At 48.8% G+C, this 13,469-nt stretch overlaps 1 protein-coding gene across 5 annotated transcripts in view; it reads right to left on the reverse strand.

The window, feature by feature from the left end:
- The window catches only part of CLGN (calmegin), a 72,794-nt gene that overhangs the window by 19,832 nt on the left and 39,493 nt on the right, over nt 1-13,469 (reverse strand). For all 5 annotated transcript variants that reach the window (XR_006174435.2, XR_010601785.1, XM_005284328.5 and 2 more), the window contains 2 exons: nt 12,607-12,720; nt 11,659-11,815 (listed from right to left, as the gene is read on the reverse strand). Coding sequence is in view for 3 of the 5 variants with exons in the window: in XM_005284328.5 (XP_005284385.2) it covers nt 11,659-11,815; nt 12,607-12,720 (271 nt within the window). In the remaining 2 variants the exon portion in view is untranslated. The remainder of the gene's footprint in view (nt 1-11,658; nt 11,816-12,606; nt 12,721-13,469) is intronic.

Raw genomic sequence — 13,469 nt, forward strand, 5'->3', positions numbered from 1 at the left:
GAAGAACAACAGTTACAACGGTGAGTAACCGTCTTTTCTTCTTCGAGTGCTTGCTCATATCGATTCCAATCAGGTGACTCCCAAGCCTTACCTAGGTGGAGGGGTTGGAGTGAGACATTGCTGTGTGCAAAACCGCTGATCCGAATGCAGCATCATCCCTGGACTGCTGTACCAGTGCGTAGTGAGCTGCAAATGTGTGGACTGATGACCAAACTGCAGCTCTACAAATGTCCTGGATCGGAACTTGAGCCAGAAAGGCAGTCGAGGAAGCTTGGGCCCTCGTTGAGTGAGCGGTGAAGTGCGGTGTTGAGACACCGGCCAGGTCATAGCAAGTCCGGATGCAAGACGTGATCCAGGAGGATAGGCGTTGTGAGGAGACCGGTAAGCCTTACATTCGGTCGGCCACTGCAACGAAGAGTTGCGTCGTCTTTCTAAAGTGCCTTGTGCGGTCAATATAGAAAGCCAGGGCCCTGCGTACGTCCAAAGAATGCAAACTCTGGTCTTGGCGAGTAGCATGTGGTTTAGGATGGAAGACTGGGAGAAATATATCCTGATTCATGTGAAATGGAGAGACCACCTTAGGAAGAAAGGCAGGATGTGGACAAAGCTGCACTTTATCCTTATGGAAAACCGTGTAAGGGGGCTCGGATGTAAGCGCTCTGAGTTCAGAAACGCGCCTTGCTGAGGTGATGGCTACGAGGAAGGCTGTCTTCCAGGATAGGTACAGAAGTGAACAGGTGGCCAGTGGCTCGAATGGAGGCCCTGTGAGCTTGGAGAGAACCAGGTTGAGATCCCACGTCGGAACGGGCTGACGTTGTTGTGGGTACATCCGGTCTAAGCCCTTGAGGAATCTAACGACCATCGGGTTAGAGAATACCGAGGACGCGAGTTCCCCTGGGTGAAAGGCCGATATAGCAGCCAGGTGAACCCTAATTGAAGATATCGCCAAACCCTGCTGTTTTAGGGAGAGGAGATATTCCAATATGAGAGGAATAGGTGCCTGTAACGGGGACATGGCTCGTTGTTCGCACCAACAAGAGAACCGCTTCCACTTGGCCAAGTACGTGGTCCGTGTTGAAGGCTTCCTACTGCTCAGCAGAATCTGTTGGACAGAGTGCGAGCACTGCCGCTCTGCCTGGGTGAACCATGGAGCAACCACGCCGTGAGGTGGAGTGATTGTAGGTCGGGATGACGTAGTCGGCCGTGGTCCTGAGAGATGAGATCTGGACACAACGGAAGCGGGATCGGTGACTGAACCGAGAGCTCCAACAGTGTGGTGTACCAGTGTTGCCTCGGCCACGCTGGAGCGACTAGAATTACTCGAGCCTGGTCTCTGCGTAGTTTGAGCAGCACCTTGTGGACCAGTGGAAATGGAGGGAAGGCGTAAAACAGGTGGTCTTTCCAAGGAAGGAGAAACGCGTCCGATAGAGAGCCCGGAGCTCGCCCTTGTAGGGAGCAGAATGCGTGGCACTTCCTGTTGGCTCGAGATGCAAACAGGTCTATCTGAGGAAATCCCCACCTCTGGAAAATGGAATAGATGATGTCCGGACGAATAGACCACTCGTGCGTCTGAAAGGACCTGCTGAGTCGGTCCGCTAAAGTGTTCTGGACTCCAGGGAGGAACTATGCCGTGAGATGGATTGAGTGGGCGATGCAGAAGTCCCACAGACGAATGGCCTCTTGGCATAGAATCGACAAACGTGCTCCTCCTTGCTTGTTGATGTAAAACATGGCCGTGGTGTTGTCGATGAGAACTAACACACAGCGGCCACGTAGGAGATTGAGAAATGCCTGGCACGCCAGGCGCACCGCCATCAGTTCCTGAACATTGATGTGCAGGGCTAGCTGGGGTGCAGTCCACAGGCCCTGGGTATGGTGTTCGTTGAGATGGGCACCCCAACCCAGAGATGAAGCGTCTGTGACCAGTTGCAGAGAGGGTTTGGGGGCGTGAAACGGCATCCCCTCGCAAACCACGCTGTGATCTAGCCACCAGGTGAGGGAGGTCAAGACCGAGTTCGGAACCGTGATCACCATGTTCAGGCTGTCCCGATATGGGCGGTATACCGATGACACCCAGGTCTGGAGTGGGCGAAGCCGAAGTCTGGCATGCCTGGTTACGTACGTGCAAGAAGCCATGTGACCCAACAGGGTGAGGCACGACCTCACCGTGGTAATTGGGAAGTCCCCGAGTCCTCGAATGAGGACTGTGATGGTATGAAAACGATTGTCTGGTAGAATAGCTTGTGCACGTCCGGAGTCTAGGACTGCCCCAATAAATTCTATCCTCTGGGTAGGCTCTAGCGTGGATTTCTCTTTGTTGAGTAGAATGCCCAACGCGTGGAATGTGTGTACTATTATGTGTACGTGAGCTCGAACTTGCTCTCTGGTGCGACCGCGTACCAGCCAGTCGTCTAAATACGGGAACACCTGTACCCCTTGCCGACGAAGGTATGCCGCCACGACGGCCATACATTTTGTGAACACTCTTGGGGCCGAGGATAGGCCGAAGGGAAGGACTGCAAATTGGTAATGCACCTTGTTTACCACAAATCGCAGGAAGCGCCTGTGAGGCGGGTAGATTGCTATATGGAAGTATGCGTCCTTCATGTTGAGGGCGGCGAACCAGTCTCCAGGAAAGGGATAATGGTCCCCAATGAGACCATGCGGAACTTCAACTTTACTACGAATTTGTTGAGTCCGCGTAAGTCTAAGATGGGTCGCAGACCCCCTTTGGACTTGGGGATCAGGAAGTAACGGGAATAAAATCCCCTGCCCCTTAATTCTAATGGAACCTCCTCTATGGCCCCCAAAGATAGGAGCGTAGAAACCTCCTGTATAAGGAGTTGCTCGTGAGAAGGGTCCCTGAAGAGGGACGGGGAGGGAGGGTGAGAAGAAGAAAACTGGAGAGCGTATCCCCTCTCCACCGTGCGAAGGACCCAACGGTCCGAGGTTATAAGGGACCAAGCACTGTGGAAATGGGAGAGGCGATCCCGAAAGGAGGGGGCTGGATCCTGGGAGATGACTGGGGCGCCGTCCTCGACCGCACCTTCAAAAGTTCTGCCTAGGGCCTGAAGGTGGCCGAGGTGGCCCCTGGTTCTGACCGGGTTGAGGGCCGGTCAACCTCCTCCTACCACCTCGCCCCCGCCTTCTGGCAGAGTCCTGTCTCGGACGAGGTGGGGGGGGGTAGAACCGCTGAGGCTGAGGTCGAAATGGCCTGCGCTGGGGTTCCGGAACATGCATCCCTAGGGAGCGCATGATTGTTCGAGTCCTTGAGGCTCTGCAGACGAGAGTCCGTCTTGTCAGAGAACAATCCGTGTCCCTCAAAGGGTAAATCCTGCAGAGTTTGCTGCAGTTCCGGAGGTAAGCCCGAGACCTGGAGCCAGGAGATTCTCCGCATGGCGATACCTGAAGCCAGGGTTCTCGCAGCCGAGTCTGCTATGTCCAAGGAGGCCTGTAAGGAGGTCCGTGCCACCTTCTTACCCTCCTCCACTAAGGCCCCAAACTCTTCCCTGGAGTCTTGGGGAACCAATTCCTTGAACTTCCCCATAGAGTTCCAGGAATTAAAGCTATAGCAGCTCAGGAGCGCCTGCTGATTAGCCGCTCTAAGCTGTAGTCCCCCGGCTGAATAAACCTTACGCTCAAACAAATCGAAGCGCTTAGCGTCCTTCGATTTGGGCGCTGCGGCCTGCTGACCGTGGCGCTCCCTTGCATTCACCGATGACACCACCAGTGAACACGGCTGGGGATGAGTGTACAAGTACTCATAGTCCTTTGAGGGGACAAAGTACTTTCTTTCCACCCCTCTGGCTGTGGGTGGAATAGAGGCAGGAGTTTGCCATATCGTAGTGGCGTTAGCCTGGATCGTACGGATCAGGGGCAACGCTACTCTGGATGGGGCATCCGCGGAGAGGATGTTCACAATGGGGTCCTGCACCTCCACTATCTCCTCTGCCTGTAGGTCCATATTACGGGTCACCCTACGTAATAGGTCCTGGTGTGCCCGGAAATCTATCGGGGGTGGACCTGTGCTCGTTGTGCCCGCCACCGCCTCATCTGGGGAAGATGCCTCAGGTGGCAAGGGATCTAAGGGCGGGTCATGGTCCAATGAGCCCTGGAGCGGAGCATCACCTGCCCCTGGGTCCAGGACGTCAGGTGGTGCGGGCACGGAAGCCTCCATGCCCCCTGGAGGAGGGCGAGAGATGGTGGACTCTGGGGCCCTTCGCTCAGAGTGCACCGAGCGAGAGGCTGATGGTGGTGGAGCCCTTTGTGCTTGGTGGTACGCCCACGGGGTCCAGAACGACCAGTGTGAAGGTCCCTGAGCGGGATCCTCCGCTACCTCCTGCCAGTGGCCCATGTCCGGCTCAGCGGCCTGCCCCTGAGGGGGGTATGCCGATCTCGATGCCCCATCGGAGGAATGGGACACTGATCTAGATGGCCATGGCGGTGCCGACCGCGCCGAGATGAGCTCCGGAAGATACGGTGCCGTTCGGTGCCGGTCTGGAGATGATCGGTCCCTATGCGGTGCCGGTGAGCGGTGCCGAGATCGGGATCGGTGCCGATGACCGCGTCGGTGCCAAGAGTCCGACCTGGACCTGGAAGGCGACCTCGAGTAGGCCCGGTGCCGGGAGCGGCCCCTCGACGTCGAGCGTCGCTCGTATCGGTGCCGGGAACTACGTCTAGAGTTCGAACGGTACCGACGATCATAACGGTGCCGGGACTGCGAGCGGCGTCGGGACCTGCTTCGTGACCTGGATCGGTGCCGTGGTTCCAGTCCTTGAGACGGTGGGCGCATCATGGCAGGTTTTCCCCTGGATTGCACCGGTCGAGGAGCCAACGGTGCCGGTGGTTGGGGCGGGTGCCGGCTCTGAGAGAGCAATCAAGTCTCTCGCCGTCGCGAAGGTCTCTGGGGTCGACGGGAGACACGGCTCTACCACTGACCGCGGTGGTGATCCCGTCCGCACCGGACTCAACGGCCTCGGAGCCGGAGTCGACGGTGCCGGAGGCACCTGCTTTTGGTGCTCCACCGGTGGACGCGGCTCTACCCCCGGCACTGGGGGGGCCGGCGTCTTCAGGACGGCAGTCTCCTGCGCCTTACGGGATTTCTTATGTCCCGGGGATAACGATCGGCGCTGAGGCACTTGCGGCGGGTGCAGTGCCGAAGGGGTCCGGTGCCGCGGAGGCTTGTCCGACTCCACCCGCGGTGCAGGGGCAGTCGGTGCCGCAGGGGCACTGCGCACTGAGGCGCTTGGCGCTGGGGCTTGACGCGCCGATGGAGTGTCCGGGCTAAGTGCCGCCTCCATGAGGAGTTGCCGAAGCCGAAAGTCCCGCTCCTTTTTGGTTCTCTGTCTGAAGGCCTTACAGATCTTACACTTATCTGTTTGATGGGACTCTCCCAGGCACTTCAGACACGAGTCGTGCGGATCACTTGTGGGCATAGGCTTAGCGCAGGACGCGCACTGCTTAAAGCCGGGAGCCTTGGGCATGAGCCCGGCTATGCGCCGGGGGAAAAAGGAGGGAAGAACAACCCCCTTAATCCCCTTTAACTATCTACAACTATTAAAGGGTAAACTGAACAACTACAACTACAACTATCTACAAAAACGGAATAAGCTAGGGAGAGTGGAGAACAGCTATGCCGCGCTCCACAGTTCCAACAACCGTCAGGGGCGGTAAGAAGGAACTGAGGGGGCGCCGGGTCGGCTGGGGTATATATCCAGCGCCATGAAGGCGCCACTCTAGGGGGCTCCACAGCCGACCCGCCGGGTGTTGCTAGGGTAGAAAATTCTCCGACGATCGTGCACGCGGTGCACGCACGCCTGATTGGAATCGATATGAGCAATCACTCGAAGAAGAACAATAGATTCCTTACAGCTGCAAAGGCCTCTGGCATTTTCAACATGGAAAATGATGGTTGCCCTGCTAATCAACAATGGCAGATCCACTGCTGTCACTGATGCACTAGTGGCCTTGATGGTCTCAGGGTGGGTACTGGAGTCAGTGGCTCATCCGAGTCACTGTGAGAGTGTCAGGGAGCAGCAAGCCAAAAGACACACTCTACCTTCAGTATCAGAGTAGGCTTCTTTTGCAGAGGAGGACTTTGAAGAAACCAATGTTATGCTTCAGAGGCTCGGAGGGGCCCAACCTCTTATACCCCAAAGAGGACAGCCCCAGGGAAGGGGATCTCCTACAGCCTCTGTTTGTTGGCAAGGCCAGGGGAGAACTCATAGAAGGAGTGGTCAATGAACTCCCTTGTGCCAACCAAGGGGCTTCCAATTGCAGATAATGAACAGCCTCCATGAGAATATATTTAAGGTGCTCTTCTCCCTACTTCTTTGTTTCTGCATTTGAAGCCATGGCAGATAGGACACCCATCTCTAACATGACCCTCACCCAAGCACTTTAAACAGCAATATGCAGGTCATTATCAAGCACTGGCTTCCGACAGCCAGAGCAGGGCTTAAAACCATGGGACCTCTCAAAGTCTCCCCCGGTATCAGGCAAAGCCTGGAAGCCTGCTGGATCAAAATAAAAAGAAAACCTGAAGAAAGATGTCTAAAGGACGAAACAACAAGTACTGCTAGATAAAATGCACTATAACTATAAGTAACTTTGTTCACAGAGTAATGAAGATGTAAAGCACAGCAACACTCCACCTAATAACCACAGACAGTAAGAAGCAACTGAAGGACAGGCCCAGCAGGTCCACCTTTTATATTCTCAGTTCGGAGCACAACGTGGTCAGGTTGCATCCAGAATTTACCCCATGAGTACTGCTAGGGAAAACTCTCCAGCATCTCTGCACAAGATGCACACACACACACACCTATAGCGTAACAGACATATGCAAGCACTCAAAGAAGGATTTCCTCTCCATATAAAGGTATTATCTTTTCAGAATTCTTACTCCTGGAGAATAAGTAGCTCTAGGAATTGCCAAAAAGAAAAAAAAAATGTAACACACACAGTAACAATACAGCATAAAAGACTGGCAACAACAAGGAATAAGAAAGCTGTTTTTTTAATTAAGTACTCTATATTTGCACATAATTATTTTATATACACACCACTTGGGAGAAGCATGCTCTCTCTCATAACATCAGATTTACAATTCAATAGCCTCTAGCATTTGTCCAAAAAATAGCATAACGTATGTTTCTTCTCAGATTTCCCTACCAGCAGACAGCAGCTGACCAATCAGGAGCTTGAACCTCAGAAGCTCCTCTATCTCCAAAAACTCATGTGTGGAGTCTCACTGGTTCATTGTTCACTTCCAGGAGATTGTATCCCATTCTATCAGACAGTGACTTTCCCACAGTTATCCATACATTCATATAGCTTGAATGCTTCAATGTCAAACCTTGGAAAGAAAAATCTGACTCTGGAAAAAAAACTTCAACTGGTTCAAAATGCTACAGCCCACCTTTGTAGAACACAGATCTCCAAGTATTGTACTACAGAGGTTTTCAAACTGTGGTCTGCGGACCGATCATTCCTTCTAAGGTGTGTGCCTGGACGGCCACACACAAGAATGAAGGACCACCCACCTAATTAGTGGAGCTGTGCAGGTGTGGCTCCACTAATTAGGTGCCTGGACCCTGGAGAAGATGCACATGTAAGGTGAGGTGGTGGCCTTGGGGGGAAAAGGGGGATAAGTGGGAGGGGTCAGTGGGGTTAGAAAAGGGGGTAGGTGGAATTTGGGATGTGCAGGGCTGCGGCGGCCAGAGAAAGAGACGACTTTCCCCAGCTCTAGGGCTGCGACTGCCAGGGAGAGACCCCCTCCTTCCCAGCCCCAGCTCGGGGGCAGGGGAGAGAGGGCACATCCATTGCATTAGAAAGGTAAGACTACCGATATTAAAATATGAGTTGTGTGCTTTTATTTGTAGAACAAAAAAAAAAAAAACACGTTTTTTTTTTTAAACAATAGTTAGCTAATGGTACAAACAACATTTGGGAAGTGGTCCGCTGAGACCCTCAGCAATTTTCAAGTGGTCCGCAAAAAAAAAAAAAGTTTGAGAACCACTGCTGTATTGTATATGCCACCCTGATGCTCTGTTCACTATGGGTCAAATTCAAAGTCAGAATCCTAATCTTCAAAAGATTTCTGGCACAAGCCATTTAACAGACTGCCTTTATCTTTGGAATCATGACTTCCCACATGAACTACATTCTTCAATAATGACAGCATTATCAGCCATATAAGTAAAACTCCTGCGTTCAGTAGAGACATCTTTTCAGCAGCTGGTCCATGAATATGAAATTTGCTCCCAAGAGCTCAGAATGACAAGACAAAATGTAATAAACTATCTGACTTAAGTTTTCCCCATATCAATAAAAATTAAAAAGTGAACCCCTTCCTGTTCAAAAGGCACAAAAGATAGGAACCAAAGTTTATAGCCTTTTTAGATTTGATTCATGACTCAAATACCACAGTTTTGTATATAATACGTTCTAAATGTTTGAGTAGATAGGACAGATTCATAACATAGCAGAATGGACATGAACAGAGTATTCACAAGAAATATCAGTGAACTGAGTACAAGAGGTTGACTACCTTCAGACCATTTGTCTATCCTTTCTGTTCTGTTAGTCTGTAGGTAAGTTGTATGACGGGGTAGCTGGTAGCAACCCCCATATTTATATTGCCTAATGATTTCCATTATAACACATTTTTGACCTTGGAGAAACAATACCCTCCATTGTTCACAGCAGGTGTTTGAAATGTGTAGGGACAAAGCACTAGGGCTAGCGAGACATGCCTTTCACTTGTCCCATGAAAATTCTGCTAGGTTTGACTGAAACTTAAACCATTTAACTTGCCATTTCCCTTCCCTTGCTTGCATGCTGTAAATGTTTAACTGAACATGAACATTATGAAGAGCTATGCCCATGCTGCCACAAAAGCAGCAATAGTACACACACAGCTGGGAATGACCAGAAGCCATCACAGGAACTGTAGCACTTTGGAGAGGGGAACTCATGCTGGGTTTCCCCTCCCAGGACCACTTCTGATCCAGCACATCCTTACTTTTCAGGGACACCACAGTGGGCAGGAGCTCCACCAGCTCCCAGTTGAGAAGAGATGGAGCTGGACTGGGCATCCCATAACCACCCCTCTGGACTCAGCATATTGCACCAGCAACCCATCCCTCCTCTCTAGGATAACAGCCTTCTCCTGCTGCCAGCTAACGTAGTTAGTCCTGTAGTCCACATAGGGTAAATCTGTGCTGCTCTACTGAAGGTCTGCCATTTAAACTCTGCTGATGATGCATGATGGGGAATTAATTACACAACAGAGGTTGTTTTTACCTGTTATTAAAACCCTAGGAAATTACATACAAAAAAAGCTATGTTAAAAGAATGTTATTTAGGTCACAAAGCCAAACACTCAAAAGCTAGGAAATGCCAGATTTACAATTATCTATGGAACCTTAATTCTGCCCCATTGTGCATGTGTATTCGGATAGTCTTTTATTACATGATCATTTACTATATTTATTACAAAATCCTTCATTCATTGCACAGGTTAGATGAATAAAGGAGCAGAAGTCAGGTTGCACAAGCAACTAATCTGCTATTTCTTCAATTTTCAAGTGCTTGAATTTGCACTGTAAGAGAAGGTTGCTCACCTTTTTGGTAGCCATGTCCGGTTGGAGTGCACGTGCACAGTAGCAGTCTTGCTGTGCCGCTGGTGCCTCATTTAGCACACACACGGCCCGAGCCCTTCAGTTCCTTCTCTACCGTGGAGAATTTAACTTGTACTCTGAAGCAGAGGGGAGGGGGATGGGTAGTGTAACACCTACAGGGACACATCTCGAAGAACCTCAGTTCCTGCACAAGTCGAGTAAGCTTCTCTTCTTCATGTGCTGTCCCTGTGGGTGCGCCACTTCAGGTGAATGTAGAGCAGTGCCCTTATGAGGATTGAAGGGGCTTCGGAGTTGAGTTCGTTGCTGAGGTTAGCACAGCGAGGCCTAGTCTTGTGTCTGAGCTTGAATTGAGAGTAATTGCTTAGTGGTTCATGAATGTGTGTTCAGAAGCCCAGGTGGCTGCCCTGCAGAGGTCTAGAATGGGAACATTGTGTAAGAATGCTATGGAGGTAGATGAAGCTCTTGTCGAGTGGGTTCTGATGCCCGGGGGGCTTCAGTGTTGTATTCCATATGTGCTATTCACTGCACAGCTGGTTATCCATTTAGATAATCTTTGCGTAGATATGGCAGAGCCCTTTGATCATTCTGTTGACACAGAAGTCTAGGTGATTTTTGGAAGGGCTTCATATGTCCAGATAAAAGTCTAAGGCACAGTGAACGTCTAGTGTGTGTAGGACTGCCTCTTGAACGTTAGTGTGTGGTTTTGAATGAAATGTAGATAAGTGAATCAGTTGGTTGAGGTGGAATGTAGACGATATTTTTGGCATAAACTTAGGATGTGTTCGAAGTGTCACTTTATCCTTGAAGAAAATTGTGAAGGGGGGAGGTGAGCCATGAGAGCCCCTATCTCGCTGACTCTGTGCATGGATGTAATGTCCACCAGGAATGCCACTTTCATAGATAAAGTGAAGTAATGAGCTTGTGGCAAAGGGTTCAAATGGGGCTCTGGTTAGACTTCTGAACACCAGATTTAAGTCCTATGTTGGTGTGGGTTCTCGGATGTCCGAGTGCATGTTCTGTATTCCTATGAGAAATCACTTAGTAATCGGGTGAGCGTATATCCAAGTCCCATCTCCCTGCTGATGGAAGGCTGTGATGAACTCTAAACGAGCTCATAGCAAGCCATTAGGAATAATAAGTATTCCAGAATTAGTGGTAGTGGTGCTTGGCTTGCAAATATTTGTTTGTTCTGGCACCACAGGAAGAATCTTTTTCATTTTTGGAGGTAAGTAGTATGCCTGTTGGCTTTCCCAGCATTTATTAACACCTGTTTTACTTGTTCTGAGCAGGTTAGTTCATCGTGGTGGATGGCTAACTAACTAGATTTAACTAATGCTAACTATACTAAGTAAAGCAACAAACTGTTAACAAACAAGGGTAAAAACTAAGCTATCTAACTTGATCTAATCTTACTTTAAAGGTTTTCAGTGACACCACTAACAGACTCCATCTCAAACCGAGGACAGTTGAAAAGGAACTGAAGGGGTCAGGCCATGCGCATGCTAGATGAGGCACCAGCGGCGCCATGAGACTGCTACTGCGAACGTTCACCCCGACCAGACACTGCTATTGATAATCTCCGATCAATGGTGCCTGGATGCACCAACACCTGAAGTGGATCACCCACAGGGACAGCACTCAGAGAAGAACTTTAACATTACCTTTTTAATGTAATTTTCTAAAGGAAAAAAAAGTAGTTTTGTAGTAGTTAGTATCTGTAGGATAGTTGAGAAAACCACACTAAAATAATTGGGTTTCTGCAGAAGCAGTTCTTAATGGAGAAAAAGGCTTTATACAGAAATACATCAATATTTTTGAGCATACTTAAAATAAAGTAATTAAGAAGCAAGCTACTTAAAGTAAAAAACCTGAAGTCAAATGTGATCAGAGCCATATATTCATGATTCAGATACATAGTAATAAATATGGTATAAAAGCCTAGACAGATTGTTCTACGGATCTCTGAACCTTTTAATGAAGAATACAATATTTTGTTATTATATTTCATTACTACCTGATAGTTAGGATTATCTATCATTGGTGGTTTCCATTTTCCTTTATAGTTTGGATTGGTCATCATGGGACGCACCCACTCTCCACAGCCAGGTGCAGTCTCACATTTTGGATTAGGGATCTGTGGGGCTTCCCATTCACCATCCATTTCTTCATCCCTGTGGAAGGGATTACAAACAATTGAGCGTTATAAGAATTCCATTCATATGTTCATTTTAACTCCCATATCTAATCTACACTCAGGGCCTGTATATGTTCTGAAATTCTGCAGCCTCAGAATTTTGCCCACCCCTTGCCTACAGAACTGTATTCCACAATGTAAGCTCTTTAAAAACATTTTTTCTTCACCCCACTGACCCCTCCCACTTGTGCAGATAGTCTTGAAAACATGAAATATGAAAAACAGCAACAGAGTTGTATTCCTGTATCTGCAGACATCCTGAAACATGCCTTAAGAGGTGTGGACTGCCCCATTCAACATAATGCATCAAGCTAAAGAGGACAATTTAAAATGTCAGCACTGTTAAGTATTTCAATGCTTATTTTAACAAACATCCACAACTGTATGTGCTTATTTTACAATCCTGAACTGCTTCCCTGGTACCAAAAGCCCCAGATGTCTCTTACCCTGTGGCAACTTTTACAATGCATTGTCAATACAAAATTCTTCAGAACAATGAAAACTAACACTGAGGACAGCATAAAATAATTTAATACCCACAATTAACAACGAAGGGTCTACTGTGCGGATTACATTGGAATAAAATATGAAAATGGACAAATATAAAAATGTATCTGAAGATGCCTCAGAATTTCCAGTCTGCTGCATCAAAGCACAGCAGACTAGTGACCAAAGAGCAGAATTTTGTCCAATCTACCACAGAGTAAATGAGACCTCGTCTACAATACCTCTGCAAAAAGATCTGCTCTACTGAGTACAAGCTCTTACCAATCCTCTGGTTTTTCTGCATTGGGATCTGGGATGTATTGTAGTTCATCATCAAGCCAGCCCTCAGGCTTGACAGCATCAGGATCTTCTATTTTGGAAGGCTCATCTTCATCCCTTTAATTACAAACTGATGTTACCAGAAAAAAATATAGCAGTCTGGTTCAAAATGGCAAAGTTCTAGTCAAAGGAACATAACTGACACGAAAGAGATGATTTTCAAAGGCACAGAAGGGTGTTAGGCACCCAGCTCATGAGAGTGGGGCACCCAGCTCCATTTGTGCCTTTGAAAATATGCAAAATCAAGTTAAGTAGTTTCAGGTAATATACCTGCTCCCAAATTACCACTGCCAACTTGTGGTTTACAGTGACATACCTATTTTAAAAATGGTTTTCCTTTCCTTGTTGCTATGTGAAAGCACCAGTCATGGAAAACGAACTATACAGTAGTATCACAGAATATCAGGGTTGGAAGGGACCTCAGGAGGTCATCTAGTTCAATCCCCTGCTCAAAGCAGGACCAATCCCCAACTAAATCATCCCAGCCAGGGCTTTGCCAAGCCTGACCTTAAAAACCTCTAAGGAAGGAGATTCCACCACCTCCCTAGGTAACCCATTCCAGTGCTTCACCACCTTCCTAGTGAAAAAGTTTTTCCTAATATCCAACCTAAACCTCCCCCAGTGTAACTTGAGACCATTACTCCTTGTTCTGTCATCTAGTACCACTGAGAACAGTCTAGATCCATCCTCTTTGGAACCCCTTTTCAGGTAGCGGAAAGCAGCTATCAAATCTCCCTTCATTCTTCTCTTCTGCAAACTAAATAATTCCAGTTCCCTCAGCCTCTCCTCATAAGTCATGTGCTCCA

This window comes from Chrysemys picta, chromosome 5 (assembly GCF_011386835.1).
Source record: "Chrysemys picta bellii isolate R12L10 chromosome 5, ASM1138683v2, whole genome shotgun sequence".
Classification (NCBI taxonomy): Eukaryota; Metazoa; Chordata; order Testudines; family Emydidae; genus Chrysemys; species Chrysemys picta.